Here is a 16,582-nt window from a genome sequence, read left to right as displayed (position 1 = left end):
AAGGAGAAGGAGGAGGAGGAAGAGGAGGCCGTCTCCAGAATCGAAGTCTGATTAGAGGACGACCGGTGATCAGGACAAAGTTTAGTCCTAGAATAACTTATTTTACTAAAGAAAATCATTTTAATGCAAGAAGACTCTCCTTATACTATGCACTTTTATATGAAGTAACCATGCAGGAAGTCGAGTAGCATTGTTTTAATCACAGAAAGGACGTATGAAGACTCTGAGGACACTGAGGCTGATCTTTCTTTAGATGGTTTAGGCAAAAATCCAGGGATGTAGTCGCCGCTGTGGATTCTGGGGCAACGTCATCAGTATTTTGATTTGAATTTAAGGGCTTTAAGATCAAATTAATGACTGAATATTTGTCTATTTCTTTTTGACAGTAGTCTTAAATCTGCTCACACAGCTGCTCTATCAGATTTATTTATTTATGTATTTATTTATACCTTGGAGTCAAGTCTGGGACAGTTACCTTAGTTACTTTACAAGTGGTTGTAGATTTACAGATGGATTTCTGTTTTAAACATGCACAGCGTTTATTATGTTCTAAAATCTGGTGTGAATTTTGTGCGCGTCAGCGAGAAAAGCGTAACTCTGAGAAAGCTACACATCTAAAGCCTGTTTGTTCCCGAGCTCCTGCAGCCGGCCGTGACTCAAAAACATAAAGTAAGTGGAAAAATGATCGTGACAACAAACGTGGACAACAAACTCATGACGCGGATCTGTTCCACTTCTTCCCCGTCGTTTGTCCTGAACGGGGACAAAAGCAACAGAGAGAGACATTGTTTAACAGATCCAACCGTTATCAGGCCTTTCACAAACACAACTGGAAAAACCGACACACACACACACACAGTTGTGTTGCTTTCCGCACAAGAACACAGTGTTTCTTTAATGATGCCTGTCATGTACAGTACATGCAAAGTGACAATTAGGTGATCAAATAAAGGCACGCAGACACACACACACGAACACACACTCAGCATGCCAAACGGATCCGTATCTCCGCTCAGTCTGCTGCTTAGTTTACAGTGACCTTATCTGAGACGCTACAGTCTTTCATGTGGTTTTAGTTTAAGCGTCGCTCTTTCAATTTACAACAGGATCCCTTTAAATATTTTTTCGAACCACTATGTGAAGCGTGCACACAGACGTATCGGTGAGAGTTGAACTTAATGAAAGTTGTTCGGGGCTCCTGTTAAAATCTGAGCAGCTGAAGGAAGGAGGAGTGCCGGAGACGAAGACAGTTTAACTGGCCCGAGGCCAAACGCATAACTCATGTTAACTCTCCAGCCTCTCTCTGCTCTGTCATGTGGTGTTGACAAGAGAAGAGTTAGTGGGACGGTGTCGTCGGGGCGTCAGTTTACTTAAAACCTGCCGGGGTCCGTGTGTTCTATAGATTATGGGCTATGACTTGTCAGGGGACAAGTGTAACGTGGGAGCGATAACCAGTCAAATATTAACCGGTCATTGAAATGTTTACGTCTAGAAAACTGCGCTGAAACTTCCACAAAGCTCCGAAAGATTGATGTTCATGGCTTCTCTGCAAAACTAATGTTTGCTCGGTAGTAGCTTCTGTTTGAGCCGGTGAACTCACTGCCAACAGGGGGCGCTGTGTAAATTTGATTCGATTATGTTTAACATATACATGTATATATTTGTTTTAAATAATTCAAACTAGAGAAATTGTTCAAACACGTTTTTCATTTTACAAGTTTCTCAACTTTTTGTTGTGTCTGCATCCTAAAGGTTCAGCATGGAGACGAGTTAGCCTCATGCTAATAAGATGTTTAACACTTTAATGTCACGTGGGTTAAAATGAAAGTGGTTTGAACGAACAGACTTCCCATAAAGGAAAAGGCTGTAACTATATAAAAGAAGATTTGTGAACACTAACTAAAAAACTGGATCCTCTCTCTGGTGGTTTTTTAGTGTTTTCTGTAGCCTGCTGAGCAGCAAGTTAAAACAGAGAGGCCCTCTGAGTCAGCAGCTTCCGGCCTCAGGAGGAAAATAAGGCTCCGGTTTCGTAGTATGATCGCTTACTATTTCATCTCGTGCTATTGATTTGTATGACTAGTTTAAACTGAAGGAGATACTGTGACAGGCAGGAATTCATGGCTCGTATAAAAAGTCTTTAAAAGAGAATCCAACATTTAACCCAACCCCCGAAAACACTTGCAGTAGGTCGAACACAGGGGCACTATTGTCAGGTTCCCTTAAAACGTTTTGGAAAGGACACTGAACACCTCCCTCTCTGCTCATTTGCATCACGGTTCAAGCTCAGTTGTTTCCAGGCTGCTGTCACTCCGGTGTTTCTTTGCATGCAGGTGCAATGGTCCTCTCCTCTGAACTTCCCGTGACCTCCCGTGCAGTGCGTTCGCAGTGTTGTTGTTTTTTAATTCCCTCAGTCCTGTTGCTTAACACCGGAGCTTACATATCATTCATTGTGCGTTGTATGGAGCTCGTCCAACTCCATCTCTTTTATTTCAGTTTTGCGTCCTCGTTACTTCCTCGTTCCACGGCAGCGCCGGCTGCAGGGTTGAAGCTAAAAGCAGCAACAGCCTCGTCTAGTTTTATGTTGTCATCTTTTGGTCTGTCTGGCTTTTTTTTTTCTGTGTTAAGGACTAAGCCTTTGAGCCGCGTTGCTGTGCGTAAAAATGCGCAGCTGTGTTTGGCTGCCACCTCTGCTACCTTTTTTTTTTTTTTTTTTTTTTTTAACTTTGGGTGTTTCCATGTTCATGTAAGGGGATAAACATTAAATTATATGTGTGTGTGTGTGTGTGTGTGTGTGTGTGTTCCAAAGATTTCTCTCTTGACCATCACTCAAAAAATAAAAGTGTAGCGTCCTGTTTCAGTACATTACATGTCCACTTTACTTTGAATCCACAAAAAATAAGTTTGAGACACAATAAAAATAATAATAATAATAAAAAAAAATTTCAAAAAGTTTTGGGGGGAAAAGTATTTTATAAGAAGCTGATATTCAGTTTGTCTCATCTGTAAAATTACATAGAGAGAGAGAGAGAGAGAGAGAGAGAGAGGGCGAAAACGAACATTCATGACTAATTGTATTTGTCATACCTGCCCCGTATCCTCCTCCTTTTTTTTCTTCCCTAGCGTGCCACGGTAGCGTCCAATTGTAAACATACATATATTATATCCCCCATTCGCTTCAATGGATTCGAGCTGTAACTCCGCCTGTGGGCCGTCCCTCGCCGGGGCATTATATTATAGCAAGACAAGCGTGTCTCCGGAGACAGATCTGTATTCTGCCACTGCAAACAGAGGCTCGTGGTGCCTCCAGCGCTTCAGGCGAGTCCTTACAACACACTCACACTCTGCTGTCAGGACTCTTACACCTGCTCAGCTGCTCAGCTGAGACGAGACTCCAAGCCAGAAGACGCTCCACGCTGCGAGGTTACTGAGGGGGAGAAGACTATCCTTCTGTTTGGGGAAAAATGAAACTTGAAGTTTTCTCTGCGCACCACTTCGTGCAGAAGCCACAGGAGTTGTGCATGGACGCTGACGGGGGAGTGTCTTCTCCACTATCCGGAGACGAGCTGGGTTCGGACGGGGACTGCGTGGCCAACAGCCCGGCACCTGTCACCCAGAGCGGCGAAGCCAGCAAAGGGAAGCCTTACACCCGCAGACCCAAGCCCCCTTACTCCTACATCGCCCTCATCGCCATGGCCATCCGGGAGTCCAGCAGCGGCCGGCTCACTCTGGCAGAGATCAACGACTACCTGATGAAGAAGTTCCCGTTTTTCCGCGGCAGCTACACCGGCTGGAGGAACTCGGTGCGCCACAACCTGTCACTCAATGACTGTTTCCTGAAAGTGCTGCGGGACCCGTCGCGGCCCTGGGGCAAGGACAACTACTGGATGCTCAACCCGCACAGCGAGTACACCTTCGCCGATGGGGTGTTCCGCCGCAGGAGGAAGCGCATCGCCAAGAGGGCCCCCAAGGAAACGGAAAGCCCAGACATCCTCAGCGAGGACACCCGCCTCCCCGCGCCGGAGGAGAGGGTGGGGACCAAGTTCTCCAGCTCCTTCGCCATCGACAGCATCCTCAGCACACCGTTCAAGCGCAGGGAGGACAGCCACGCTGAGGCGGAGCACCCCGGAGCCCGGCTGTATTGGCCCCCAAGGGCCCACATACTGCCTTACAGTCTGAACTATCCGGCGCAGCACGCTTACCTGTCAGAGGCGGTGTACAGCAGCTCGGAGCCCAGCAGGGATGCCCCCACATTCCTCCAGCACACGGCGGCTGGCATGGGCGCACCTGAGGCCCCTCTGAAGATGTCCAGCAAAGCGCGGGGCTTTCACATAGACTCTCTGCTGTCATGAGACCCCCGGAGTGCTGCTCCGTGATGTGCAATTCTGTGTGGGACTCTGCGCGTCTCATCCTGTCTGCTCCAAGTCATTCTGCAGTGAGAAAACAAACGATTTTAGATCCAACTGCGCGGTGACAAATTATTAGAGTCACCGCAGGACATTCCACTGTGTGCGCGTGTGTCAGTGCGTGTGTATGTGTGTGTGTGTCATGTTTAGAGAGTGTGTGTGTGTGTATTCATGTAGGTTCATTGGTCATTTCTACTGTATGACGTTTAAGCATTAAACTATCAGTCTATTTATATTTTCTTGTTTTGTATGACCTGCTGTATTAATATTGTTGTATATATATTAAAAAAAAAAATATTGACTGAGCTGCGTCAAGAGTCACGTGGCTGCACTTGAAACGAAGAGGGAAAATAAAAATGTGCAGTTTTCCAAGAGATTGATTGATGCATGTCTGATATTTTTATGAATAAAAGAACGTGAAACAATGGGAACACGATGTTCAATGAGTTGTTCATTGTAGACATGAAAGAGGGAAAGGGCGTTGGTACATCACAGGCAGGTGGACACACACGGGGGGAGGGAGCGGGAAGGGCCTTACACCTGTTCATCATCAGGGACCCATGATGTAATATATAAAACAAGGAGGTCATAAAGGAGGTAGTTTGTGTCGTTAAATTTGGAAAATAAAACTATAATCATCAATTTCAAGATAATACATTTGGATTTTATATCCAGGGTTATGTCACACTTTTGCTTTCAGACTTTTTTAATGTAGATACTGATACTGAAAGAGTTGCTTATTAAAATGTCAGAAAGAAAAGACATTTGCGCAGTATTAGCTCAAACAAAAAAACGGACGAAGGTCTAAAGATTAAACACAAAATACATGTTTATACATTTATTATTTAGTGTGGATGTTGCCATATTTACTGTCCCCCGTCCACACGGACAATAAGTTATATTAAAAATAATATAATATTTTCGAGACAGACACATAACTTCTCAAATTACATTTCAAACTAATTTTTCCTGTCATGAACTACAATTAAAATCTGGCAACGAGAAGAAAAACACGCACAAATGTTCCATCCACAAGAACTGATCGTTTATCTGAAATGAAACACATTATTATTATTATCATTTCTATTATTGAACTGAGGTGATTCGATGAGGCACTTGTGTCGTGATCAGTGCGTAAAGGTTTTTCCACACCAACCAGACACAACATGGATAAATAAGCAGTTTGAAATGACCAAACTGTTTGATTTTTCCCCCTAAGAGAGCACTTAGTTCCATCAACAACAGACATGTATTAGTGCGCTTTGTTTGCGTCGTTCAGGTTTACACGCAGACACAACATTATCCCCAGGAACGCGCGCACGCAGCCCTGTTTACAGACTGTTTACCGGCCCTGTTGCTCTCCGCGGTCCTGAAACGGACCCCAGACTCAACAGCCGTCTGTCCACTAACGAGACGTTGGTCACAGAAAACATCCAAAACCGTGCGCTCGCTCCAAACACTGAATCCAGCTCATCGAGTAAAGAGCATTTTCCCTCAATAAACAATAAAGGCTAACTAAAAAAAATAAATAAACTGCACAACACGTCATTATTATTATTTTATTATTATTTCTTGCTGATCTGTAGCAAATCAGTTATCAGATTTATTCTATAGACCAGTGTTTAATTCACAATGTTTGGTGTGAATTCAAATCAATAAAAGGATTCGCTCCAACTCTCAACTTATTCATTTGTTCATCGATTTTCATGCAAATACAAGAGAATATTAATAATTTACAATTAAAATTGGTGCTAAAAGATCCTGGTAATAAAGATAAAAGATATCGACGAATTAATACACATTGGTGCAAATTTTAAAGGAAGGTTGACGCCAAAATGTTATGATAAATTGTTTGTTCTACAAAAATGAATCTTTTGGAGTTTGGAGTCTGAATTTTGAAGATTTATGTTGAAGTTCGTCTGATGAATGTTATTTTGACTAAAGCCAGAGAACATCACCGAGTTTTTCTATTTAGTCTCTTCTCTGGGAATAAATTCAAGGTACGGCTGAGCTTTAATATTATTTGTATAGTTGCTGAGTTGGTCGTGAAGTGGTTTATTTGCTCCTGCTGGTCGTTAACATGTCGAGCCTGTGTCTTTTTAAAGCAGCAGTCCGCTGACAGGTGACAGGTGAGACTCGCTCCTGTTTCTAGGGACAATGCTGCAACCTGCAGGTGAAACACCGGAACAGCACACCTGTGCGGAGGGGCAGTCACGTGGCTCCGGTCGTCTAAATACCTCCACAGTGTTAACATCCTTGTTGCCGAATTTGTAAACTTTTTCCTGCATTTCCATTTCAAGCCCGCGCCTCTTCCGACCCCGAGGAGGAACTCGGGCCTGTTCCGGGGCTGATTGGAATGAGACTCGTAGTGTTATGAAACCAAACTTTACAGCAGGCACAATGTTAGGAAGTCCAAACAGTCTGTCACTCCGGCAAACTGAACCGCGCCTGACCTCCCAGAGCCCCGGAGATGTTGCTCCAGAGCTGCCGGCGCAGCCACAGGAAACGCAGGCGGAGCGGCCACGGAGAACAGTCGAGCAGAGAATATTAGATTACTGTCAGAATGACCTGGACTCTGTGTTTGTTATTGTTTTAATCCGATGAATACGGTTTATTCCAGGCTATTTAATACACAAGGACAAAATAAAATAAGGCAGCGCAGTCGAGACGCGGCTAATTACAATAGTACAGATATTTAAACGCGTACGTGTATATTATTTGGACAAAGATCTGAGTCTTAATGTGGATTAATGATTATTATGGGAAGAGCTAAATGAGTTTAAAATGTTTTCTATTTAAAATACCATATGGATATAAAATATAACGCAAATAATTCTCTTCCAGAGAGGCCCGTGAGTTACCTGAGGTCAAACAGGCCGACAAACATTTTCCTAAAGTCCACCTAATGTGTTCTGGGGGGTAAACGTGATATCTCAGCCTAAACATGAAAACAAACACGAGGCCTTATTGTGTCGGCTCAAATGTGGGCCTCCAGTCGGGACTGGTTTGCAGGGGACAAAACCTCTCCATCAGAAACACCTCTGGGTAGCGTTCGTGGTCTGCGCCGATAGTTGACGTTACCAAAAGACCAAATTAGAAGCTCGTATAAGCTCAGTGCGTAAAAAAGCAACTCGGATGGCCTTCTTCAAAGCGATCCCAGAACAAAGATCCCCTCTGCAGGCCAAAGGCATCCTGATCTCCACGGGGGTCATAAGTTTTGATGTTGCAGGAAATTTCTGGGGCCGCTAAGGTCCTCCGAACTGCTCCGTGTGTGTGTGTGCGTGTGTGTCATAGTGGAAAAAATGATTTTATGCGCACATCCTTTGTTGTGCAAAGGTTACTGTTGCTGGTTATTGTTCGAAAAAATCCTCTCGGCTATATGTAACTTAAAAAGGCCCTGACGACAAGCACGTGCGTTTTTTAGTTTGTAAAATGAAATGTTAAAAAAAAAATGGATTTGATATATGTTTATATTTACAAGAAAAAAAAGTGTGCAACGTTTTTACTGATGTTCTCTCTGGAAAGGAGGATGTGCAGTGAAATAAACAAAAATCACACCTAAATATTAAACACACACACGACTAAAAACAATAAAGGAAATCGTTGTAAACGTGATCAGCACAAACCACGAAGTTCTCTGTTTTAGTCTCTCTTTTTTTTTTTTTCCTTTTTGTTCTTCAAAGGCCAATAATCTCCGCTCCGTCGCAGCGCGGATGTTGATATTACCTTTATAGGATATATAACTCCATCATGTTGGACAAATCTGTGTGTGATGTCTCCATAGGGGAGGAAACTGTCGACGCCCGCTCGCCTAATTTCGCCTCTCTCCCTCTAATGAACGCGGGGCCCATGGGACCGGCTCTGGGCCCGGGGCGGTAAGCTGACACTGGCGCGCTGTGTGTGGTATCCAGGGCCGGGCTTGATGGAAAAAGCCTGCTTCCACTCATGTCAAAGTCATTTACTCAGAGCAACCCCCCGCTTACACACGCACGGTAAAGACCACCACCTCTCCATCTCTCACACTCTTCGCCCCCAGCCCGGCACCGCGACAGTTTGTTTTTGTTATCCTCTGGACCAGTTTGGGAGGAAATTATGAGCAAAATAATACAAATAACACAAGATGGTGCGTCTTTTTTATTGCTCCACGTTGATGTGTTTGGGTATTATCTGCCGCGGATATCACGGAGGCCCGTGTGAATGTTTGGGGCATCGCGGTGTCAGATGCAGGCTGGAGGTTTTGCACATATTGTGGTGGTTTATTCGCGTCAGGAGAATTTATGTCCTGTGGCACATCAGGCTGAAATCACAGCTTCATATATGGAGGATCGGAGAGAGGAGGAGGGGGGGATTGGCTCGTTTTTTAACTTGTGCGGCTGGCGTGTGGCGCTGTTGATTGGGATGTCTGGGGGAGGTTTGATAGATGGCTTAATTGCGTGTAGTCCGAACTTGGAGAGAGGCGGTGGGAGGGAAGACGGAGGACGAGGAGAGGAGAGAGCGAGGGGGCTTTAACGCTGCTGAGAACGGTAAGTGGACGTGGGCCAGATTTGGCAAGAGAGTGGGTGGGGGGGTGGCTATATTCGTCACTGATTTCGGGGAGATTTGCAGGCGCAGAGTGCGGATGAGGAGAAAGGGTGGGGGGCTCTCGCAGAGGGAAGAAAGATTTATGAAATGATAGGTGGTCGGGCTTTGTTTGGCTGGATTTTTTTGCGCGCAGTATGTGGAAGGGTTTTCGCGTTTCCTCCACTTGAGGGATCATTAAGGCGGTCGATGGCCACCAGGCGCGTCACACAGCGCCACTTAGCGCCGCTGTGACACCCAGACGAGCCCTTGTGTCGAGCTACAGTCCTGGACAGCAAGTCTCCAGTGGATAACCAGCTCCCCCCACTCTCTCTTCCTCTTCCTCTCTCTGTCAGTGCGTACCCGTCGTGCGTTCTGCATGCGTCAAAGGAGCACCGTGCGTAACGGGAGAGTCGTGCGTAACTGGAGACAGATTTCACTCCATTTTGCGCTGGGATTCTGGGGACCACTGGCGGTGTAACGCTCACTTGCAAGGACACTGACCGCTGGAACCCGACATATTTCTCTTCTGAAAACACCTCACAGTTGGTCTTTTCTCCCTCCCTCTCTTCTCTCTGCGCCAGTTGTACGTCAGAGCTGACATGACGACCGAGACCCCTCAGCAGCAGCTGGACCCTCCGCCTCCTCTGAGATCCAGCCCGGCGTCCGGCGTCCTGCACCCCGCCATGCTGAGCCCGCAAGCCGCCACAGAAAGTTCGTCCAGCGCCGTCAAAGGGAAGAAGACGAGCTCTGGTTTGAGGCGACCGGAAAAGCCTCCGTACTCCTACATCGCTCTCATCGTTATGGCAATACAGAGCTCTCCCACCAAACGGCTGACACTCAGTGAGATCTACCAGTTTCTCCAGGCTCGCTTCCCATTCTTCAGGGGCTCATATCAGGGCTGGAAGAACTCGGTCCGGCATAATCTTTCGCTTAATGAGTGCTTCATCAAGCTGCCCAAAGGGCTGGGAAGGCCGGGGAAAGGCCACTACTGGACCATCGACCCTGGCAGCGAGTTCATGTTCGAGGAGGGCTCGTTTCGTCGCAGACCCAGAGGCTTCAGGAGAAAATGTCAAGCTCTGAAGCCCATGTATCGGATGATGAACGGCATAGGCTTCGGCACCTCGATTCTCCCGCAGAGTTTTGACTTCCAGGCTCCATCCGCCACCCTCGCCTGTCACAGCAACAGCTATAACTTGGACATGATGAGCAATTCAATGGCCGGGGGCTACGAGGGGCTGAGCGGCGGTCACCACGTACCTCACATGTCCCCGAGCCCCGGCTCCACGTACATGGCGAGCTGTCCAGTGCCTCCAAACGGAGAGTATGGGCCGGACAGCAGCAGCAGCCCCGTACCGTCCTCTCCGGCCATGGCCAGCGCGCTGGACGGCCACTCCCCGTACGCCAGTACATCTGCACACTGGGCGTCCTCCGGCGGGTCCCCCTACATCAAACAGCAGCCCCTAGCCTCCAGCAGCCCAGCATCCTCCGGTTTACACTCCGGCATGTCGCCTTACTCCCTGGAGCAAAGCTACCTTCACCAGAACGGCAGGGACAGCCACTCCACCGACCTATCAGGTACCACTGACTAACTGACTGACTAACAGCTTTGTATCAAACAAATAAATTAAACCAACAGGAAATATTATTCTGGTAATATTAATCCGGCTTCCAGTCAGACCTAAATGTAAAGTTTTAAATTGTTGTTTGTATTTCCAGCAGAGGCCTGTGTGACAATTTAAAAATGTCCGAGATAATGAAAATGAAATGAAATAATGTTATAGACAAACTATCTGAATTTAAAGATCAGGAGACTCGATAATATGAAGGGAAGTTATTTATTTGTTTAAGGCAAAAAAACAAAAACAAAATAGGCCTCGTTTATGATTAAGTATTATTCGTTTTAATGACACAGTTTCTATTAAACGTTTAATTATCTAGTATTATTTCCATCCAGTGGATTATTAAGGCCACTTATTTGTTAGTTTAAAAATTATATTTTACTGTTTAAATTATTTTATTGAATAGCTAATTTGAAAATTTAAAGTTCATCCAGGACGATGTATTGTTCACTAACAGGATTTTTTAAAAATTAGATTTTGCCCAAATAAAATCACTGAAAATGTGTATATTCCTTTTCATTCAGTTTGAACGATTTAAAATCCCATCTGCGTCTCAGGGGATATTTTGTCTAATTAATAGATTAAGAAAAGCAGCAGCTCCGCGCTCTCCCAGTTCTCCCTCATTTACTTTAACAGAACACAGGGAGGCTTTACTAAAGCCTGGGGATTTCACCGAGGCGAGTAACCCATGCTGGAGCCCGAAAGGGTCCCAGGGGTTAACTAAACAAAGACTGCGCAGGTCGGACCACACCGGCGGTAGATTTCAACCACGGGCGCGTCCACGAGAGACGGAAGGTCTTGTTAAACTTTTTACGCAGCGTCCCGATTGAGCCTTGTGCGCAACGAGAAACGCGCTGGACTGCGCACAACAGACTCGGTTCTGTCAGTCAAAGAGGCTCGTGTGTTGTCTGTGAAAACGGTCGCAGGGCAGCGAGCTGTGGCCCCGAGGATAAAGCCTGCTGTCTTCCCCTGAAAAACACAGTCACATCTGGAGTCCTTATGACCTTGACGAAGCCGCAGCCTCCCAATTTATTTTTCTGTTTCTGGAAATAGAGGCTCACTCACAGGCACGAGTGACGGTCACCGAGTCTGATTTTAATTCTCCAACGCTTGTAGGGATCTGAACTAAAGTGGCAGCTAATTTGGTGGTAGTTAGAAAAAAAAATATTGTAATTGTTTTAAATAAACAGCAACAACAGGAGGAAGAGATAAAATGAATCCAACCAGGAGAGGAATCAGTGCGCTGAGGGGTCGTGGAAGGAGCATCTTAAAATCTTGAAATAATCAATTTCACTTATAATTACTGACAAAAGTTCAAGTTTCTTTAATTTTACTATTTTCCCCCAAACCTCTGGTTTCACTAAAATCTTGATATGTGCTATAATAAGACGTGATAAGCTGAGGGCCACGTTTCTGCTTAAAGGTGGCTCCAAATTTTTAATTAAGAAGAAAAGTAAACACATATTTTATGGTTTATTAAACAATTTGGGCAATTTTGTGAAGAATATAAATGTTTTGATGCGTTCAACCTTGTGTTTTGATTTAAAATGGTTCATATTCACGTCCCCCGCGCGCGGATTTCACCTGTTTGCGCACACAACGCATGTTTACCTTGTCCTCGCTTTTCTTTTCTGCCCTCTTCCAGTGGGGATCCCTCGCTATCAGAGCCATTCCTCGGTGTGCGACAGGAAAGATTTTGTGTTGAACTTTAACGGCATCTCCTCTTTCCACCCCTCGGCTGGCGGATCCTACTATCACCATCACCACCACCACCATCCCCAGAGCGTCTGTCAGGACATCAAGCCCTGCGTGATGTGAGCTCTCCTCCTGTCACTGCGGACTTCAAGGAAAAGAGAAGGAAAAAGACGGACACAGTGAAACTGGAGGTCCGTCACATCTGAACAAACAAGAGGACTTTTTTTTTTCCTCAAATGCGTCTTATTTTTTATTTTTATTTTTTTTAATTTTTGGAGGATTCCTCTTAGGATGTATCGTGGTGGTGCCTCCTACCAGCAGCCAAAAAATCGTCTTTTTTTTCTTTTATTAGTTTTTATTTTTTTGGACTTGTTGGACAAAACTATGCATTGAAGGAAATGAATGAAGAAACCCCAGAGGCCTTTAGAAAAACCACTTCGCCTATATGAACCCTGACAAGCTTTCTTCTTCAAAAGAAGTTTCAGAAACACGACTTTTTAATGCGTTTGCTCCTGTAACACGTGCAAACAATCTATACTCCATGTAACTATGTTTTATCTTATTAGAGTAACTACACACACGACGCTTTAGGCTTTCATGAACTGCAACAAAACCTTGCACTTATTTGTATAACCCCCTTTGCCAAGTTTATTTTTATTTTTTTTTTGTCTTGTAAAAGGTTTCAATAAAGCTGATTTATATTTTAGGCTACATTCCTTCTTAGACTTCTGCTTCTCCCTGAACATTCACATCTGTTATTAGGAAAGAAATGTGCATTAAAACGAGATGACAATGAGCTCATATAAACACACATTTAACGCTGACATTTCTTTTACACAGTTCCTGCAAAAAAATCAGAAATGGAGACGAGTTGGGCAATTTGAGATGAGTGTATTTCAATTTTCTTCTACTTTGTATTTTTAACAATTGTATTAATTAGAGTAAACTGATCTCACCGTTTCCTAATTAATCCTACTCAACACTGACAGTGTAGATCCTGCTGCATGATGAGTATGTTTGATTATTTAAGCACATGCTGCTATTAACACTTTCACTTGGTTCAGGACTTGAATGCACCACTTATTCTCAAGTATTTTTATATTATTGCATTAGTTAAACGGCCTCTAAACACCGATTGTCTGGTTCTGAATCTCTAAAGTTCCCTGACGTTAAATAAAAACACGCAGGTATTGTGTGGCCTCCTTCATAGAGCACATGTATAAAACATCTGGCCGGTTTGTTTTAAAGTAGATTTTATTTATAATTTAATTCATGGTCTCAAGTATTTGCAGAAACAAGGGAAACGGGAACGCAAATATATCAAAAAATAATAAAAATAGTGATTTGGGACAAACCTGTTTATACCTTAATTGAGTAAAAGAACATTAAAAGCTAAAGATCCAACGACAAACAGATGTTAAAATACTTATATTATACACAATAAACATTATTTAAAAGCTTCCTGAGCTCGACGCGAAGTTAATTTTTAAAGTGTGAAGTTTCTACTGAGATAAGGATTCATATTTTATGAGCTGCTCATTTATTTTAAATGTTAAACCGATAGTTAAATAAATACAGGAGAGTAAAAATAACAATATGTGTCACCGAGCTGCAGCTGAAGTATAAAGTAGCATAATGTGGAAAAACCCAAATAAAGTAAAAGTACTTTCCACCCTTGCAGGGTACTGATGGATGTGACAGGGCTGCCTCTGCACTCAGGAAAGTAATACACAACTCTGAAAAACCTCACAAGGCGACAACGTACGTGGCGACGTTTTGGAGGAGGCTGGTTGGAGCAGAGGAGATAGTACGAACTCTTTCTCCTGCTCAGGGCCAGGACTTTTCTTTTCTTTTTTTTTTTTTGTGTGTGTGTGCGTGTGTGTGTTTTTACCTCCAGTCACCAGCCACCACCTCCAGTCTGCACAACGCAGCTGAAAGTCTTTTGCATCCTGCGGCTGCTCCTCTCCTCCATGTGGACGTCCAGGGCTGCCAACATCTGAAGGCGCCGTGTAAACAAATGAAAACGACCGGGGCCGAGTCTATGGAAAAGCAACAACGTGGTATTTTTAGAGCGCGGTAAACAGATCAGACTGACACACAGCGCTGCCTTGTCACACAAACACAAAGTAGACGCCACTTTTTTTTTGTGGGGGGCTTGTGAATCAGAGGCAGCGTCTCCTGACTAATAACCTGTACGCAGATAAACCCGGCTCCTCTTCAGGCCTCTGACATAATCAGTTTCTTCACAGTCTCTGTGGGGTCACTGCTGGTGTCTGAGATGCAACATCTGGCGAATGTGTTTCCTGATGGGTTTGACTACACAACAGCTTTCTAACTTTTTCCACTGCTGGGGTTCAGTAATTTAAATCTCTTTTTCTCTGGTGTAGCTTAAAAGTAACTCTATGGAGGAAGGAGGAGGACGAGGAGGAGGAGGAGGGGGAGAAAAAAAAAGGATTTGCAATGATGATAAAATGTAAACAAAGATCTGTACGAAAAGCCACAAGGTACGAGAAGCTCTCGGGTGCACTCAGAAATTATGATGCAGAGAAAAACTTCACAATCTGGCTGTAAATCAGACGGAGGATGTGACTTTTGAGAGTCTTCATGATCTGCTTAGGTCAGTGTGAGGAAAACGCAGAGGGCGAGGGGCTGATTGGATCCTGCTGGACCTCCTGAAGTGACCTCCTTCTCGTTCTCCGGGGTAACGGAAAGAGGGGAAACCAGCATCGGCAGCCACATATCAAAAAGAAGAACGTCTCTGACAGGACCGCGGACTTTCCTAATTTCCTCTCTGGACCCGTCCGTTATGAACAGTCACATAAACTGACTGTGCAGCAGCTGCTGGAGATTTTTTTTTTGTTTTTTTTTTTTTCCCCACTCACTGGATTTTTGTGTGGCCCTGTGCTTTGGATTTGGTAGAGTATAGGTCCATCTAGTGGCGGAGGCCGGTACACAGAGAGGGATCACGGTCCAGAACTAAGATGATCCTGGTTCATGTGACACGTGAGAGGATTAAACTCAAAGAACTGGTTTGACGTAAACAAATTGTCACTGAAAAAAGATGTAAAAGATCCGAGTTCAAATTATAAGGAAGCGCTTTATAATCTGAAATTAGAAAGGTTTAGATTTTCCCTCAGAGGCTCCTTGAAGAAATCTGATGACGTGGAACCATTTGCTCTTTGTTATAGAATCACTAGACATTAAACCTGATCTGCAGTGTAACATCCACAGCGTTTTTTAATCTGCTTATTTTGTTCATTTATTATTTATCTATTGCTTTTTTTTGTTTGCTTGTTTCTGTGTTTGTCTCCCAGAGAAAGACGACCTCCTGGTCTGGAGCCTCCAGTTCGGGAACAGGGAGGAAAATATGGAAATGTGAGCACTGATTTATGTTCTTAGAAAAAGATAAAAAGATAATGAAACTATTAGCAGAGTGGAACAGACGCTCCAAGCTGGCAAAGAGCGTGAGAGTTATTTATCAGACAGTGACTTAACTATCAATCTTTACATGTTTTGAATTATTCTTTTGTGATGACATATGTGAGCTACTGATTTTGATGTGTCTGCACCCTCTGTATATATATATTACAGAAAAGAGCCTTAACTTCATTTAGACCTGCTGTCCTCATAAGTGGACGCTTTAGTTCTGCCATCTAGTGGCAGCAAAGGGTCGATTCACTGGTCGGTGTAAAAATAGTTTAGAGTTCATTTCAGCGAATTCATTCTGCAGGAACAAAAATGAACAATGTTCGAAACCTCATCAGATTTTACAGTTTTAACTTGTTTATTCATGATTATTAACTTTTCAGGTTTGATACGACGCACAAATTTAACTAATTCTGTCTAAAAGTAACGAGCTACAGCGTCTCATTTGAGAACGTTGCTTTTTACACATTGGTGACTTTCTTACATAGTGAAATAATCCCCATGTCCACATATGAGGACATTTTTTTTAATTTTTTTTCCAAAAACCACTTGGTCCTAATAATCCCAAATACCTTGGAGGAATTAAAAATGTGTAACAAACAACATGTTGGGTTTCAGGAGGTTAAGAAAAGTTCACAACCTGGTTTTTAAAGCTTCCGCATTGAAGTTTCAGGATCTGGTAAAACTCAAAACAGCTCAAATAATCTACAAAGCAAAAGAATAATCTTCTATCTTACAACATCCTAAAAACTATTTTGCGAGAGGTTTTAAGAGGAAACTTCAACGTACAGTCACAAAGTTCAAGAACCGCTGTGAGAGGCATGTGTGTTTCTGTCTGCGGAGTGAAATCATGGAACGGCCAAGAAGATGATTTTAAAA

General features: G+C 43.9%; 2 protein-coding genes across 2 annotated transcripts; both read left to right on the top strand.

The window, feature by feature from the left end:
- The first annotated feature begins 3,247 nt into the window (after window positions 1-3,247).
- On the top strand, window positions 3,248-4,834 carry LOC125008879 (forkhead box protein Q1-like). The gene has a single exon (XM_047586227.1). It carries the CDS (start codon window positions 3,462-3,464, stop codon window positions 4,347-4,349), a length of 888 nt encoding a protein of 295 aa, XP_047442183.1. The 5' UTR covers window positions 3,248-3,461; the 3' UTR covers window positions 4,350-4,834.
- Window positions 4,835-9,014: 4,180 nt separating this feature from the next.
- Window positions 9,015-12,988, top strand: foxf2b (forkhead box F2b). Its single transcript, XM_047586169.1, has 2 exons — window positions 9,015-10,538; window positions 12,228-12,988. The coding sequence occupies exons 1-2, from the start codon at window positions 9,563-9,565 to the stop codon at window positions 12,398-12,400; spliced, it is 1,149 nt and encodes a 382-aa protein (XP_047442125.1). The 5' UTR covers window positions 9,015-9,562; the 3' UTR covers window positions 12,401-12,988.
- Window positions 12,989-16,582: the final 3,594 nt, after the last annotated feature.

This window comes from Mugil cephalus, chromosome 6, assembly GCF_022458985.1.
Source record: "Mugil cephalus isolate CIBA_MC_2020 chromosome 6, CIBA_Mcephalus_1.1, whole genome shotgun sequence".
NCBI lineage: Eukaryota > Metazoa > Chordata > Actinopteri > Mugiliformes > Mugilidae > Mugil > Mugil cephalus.
This window is presented reverse-complemented; position numbering and strand designations above follow the sequence as displayed.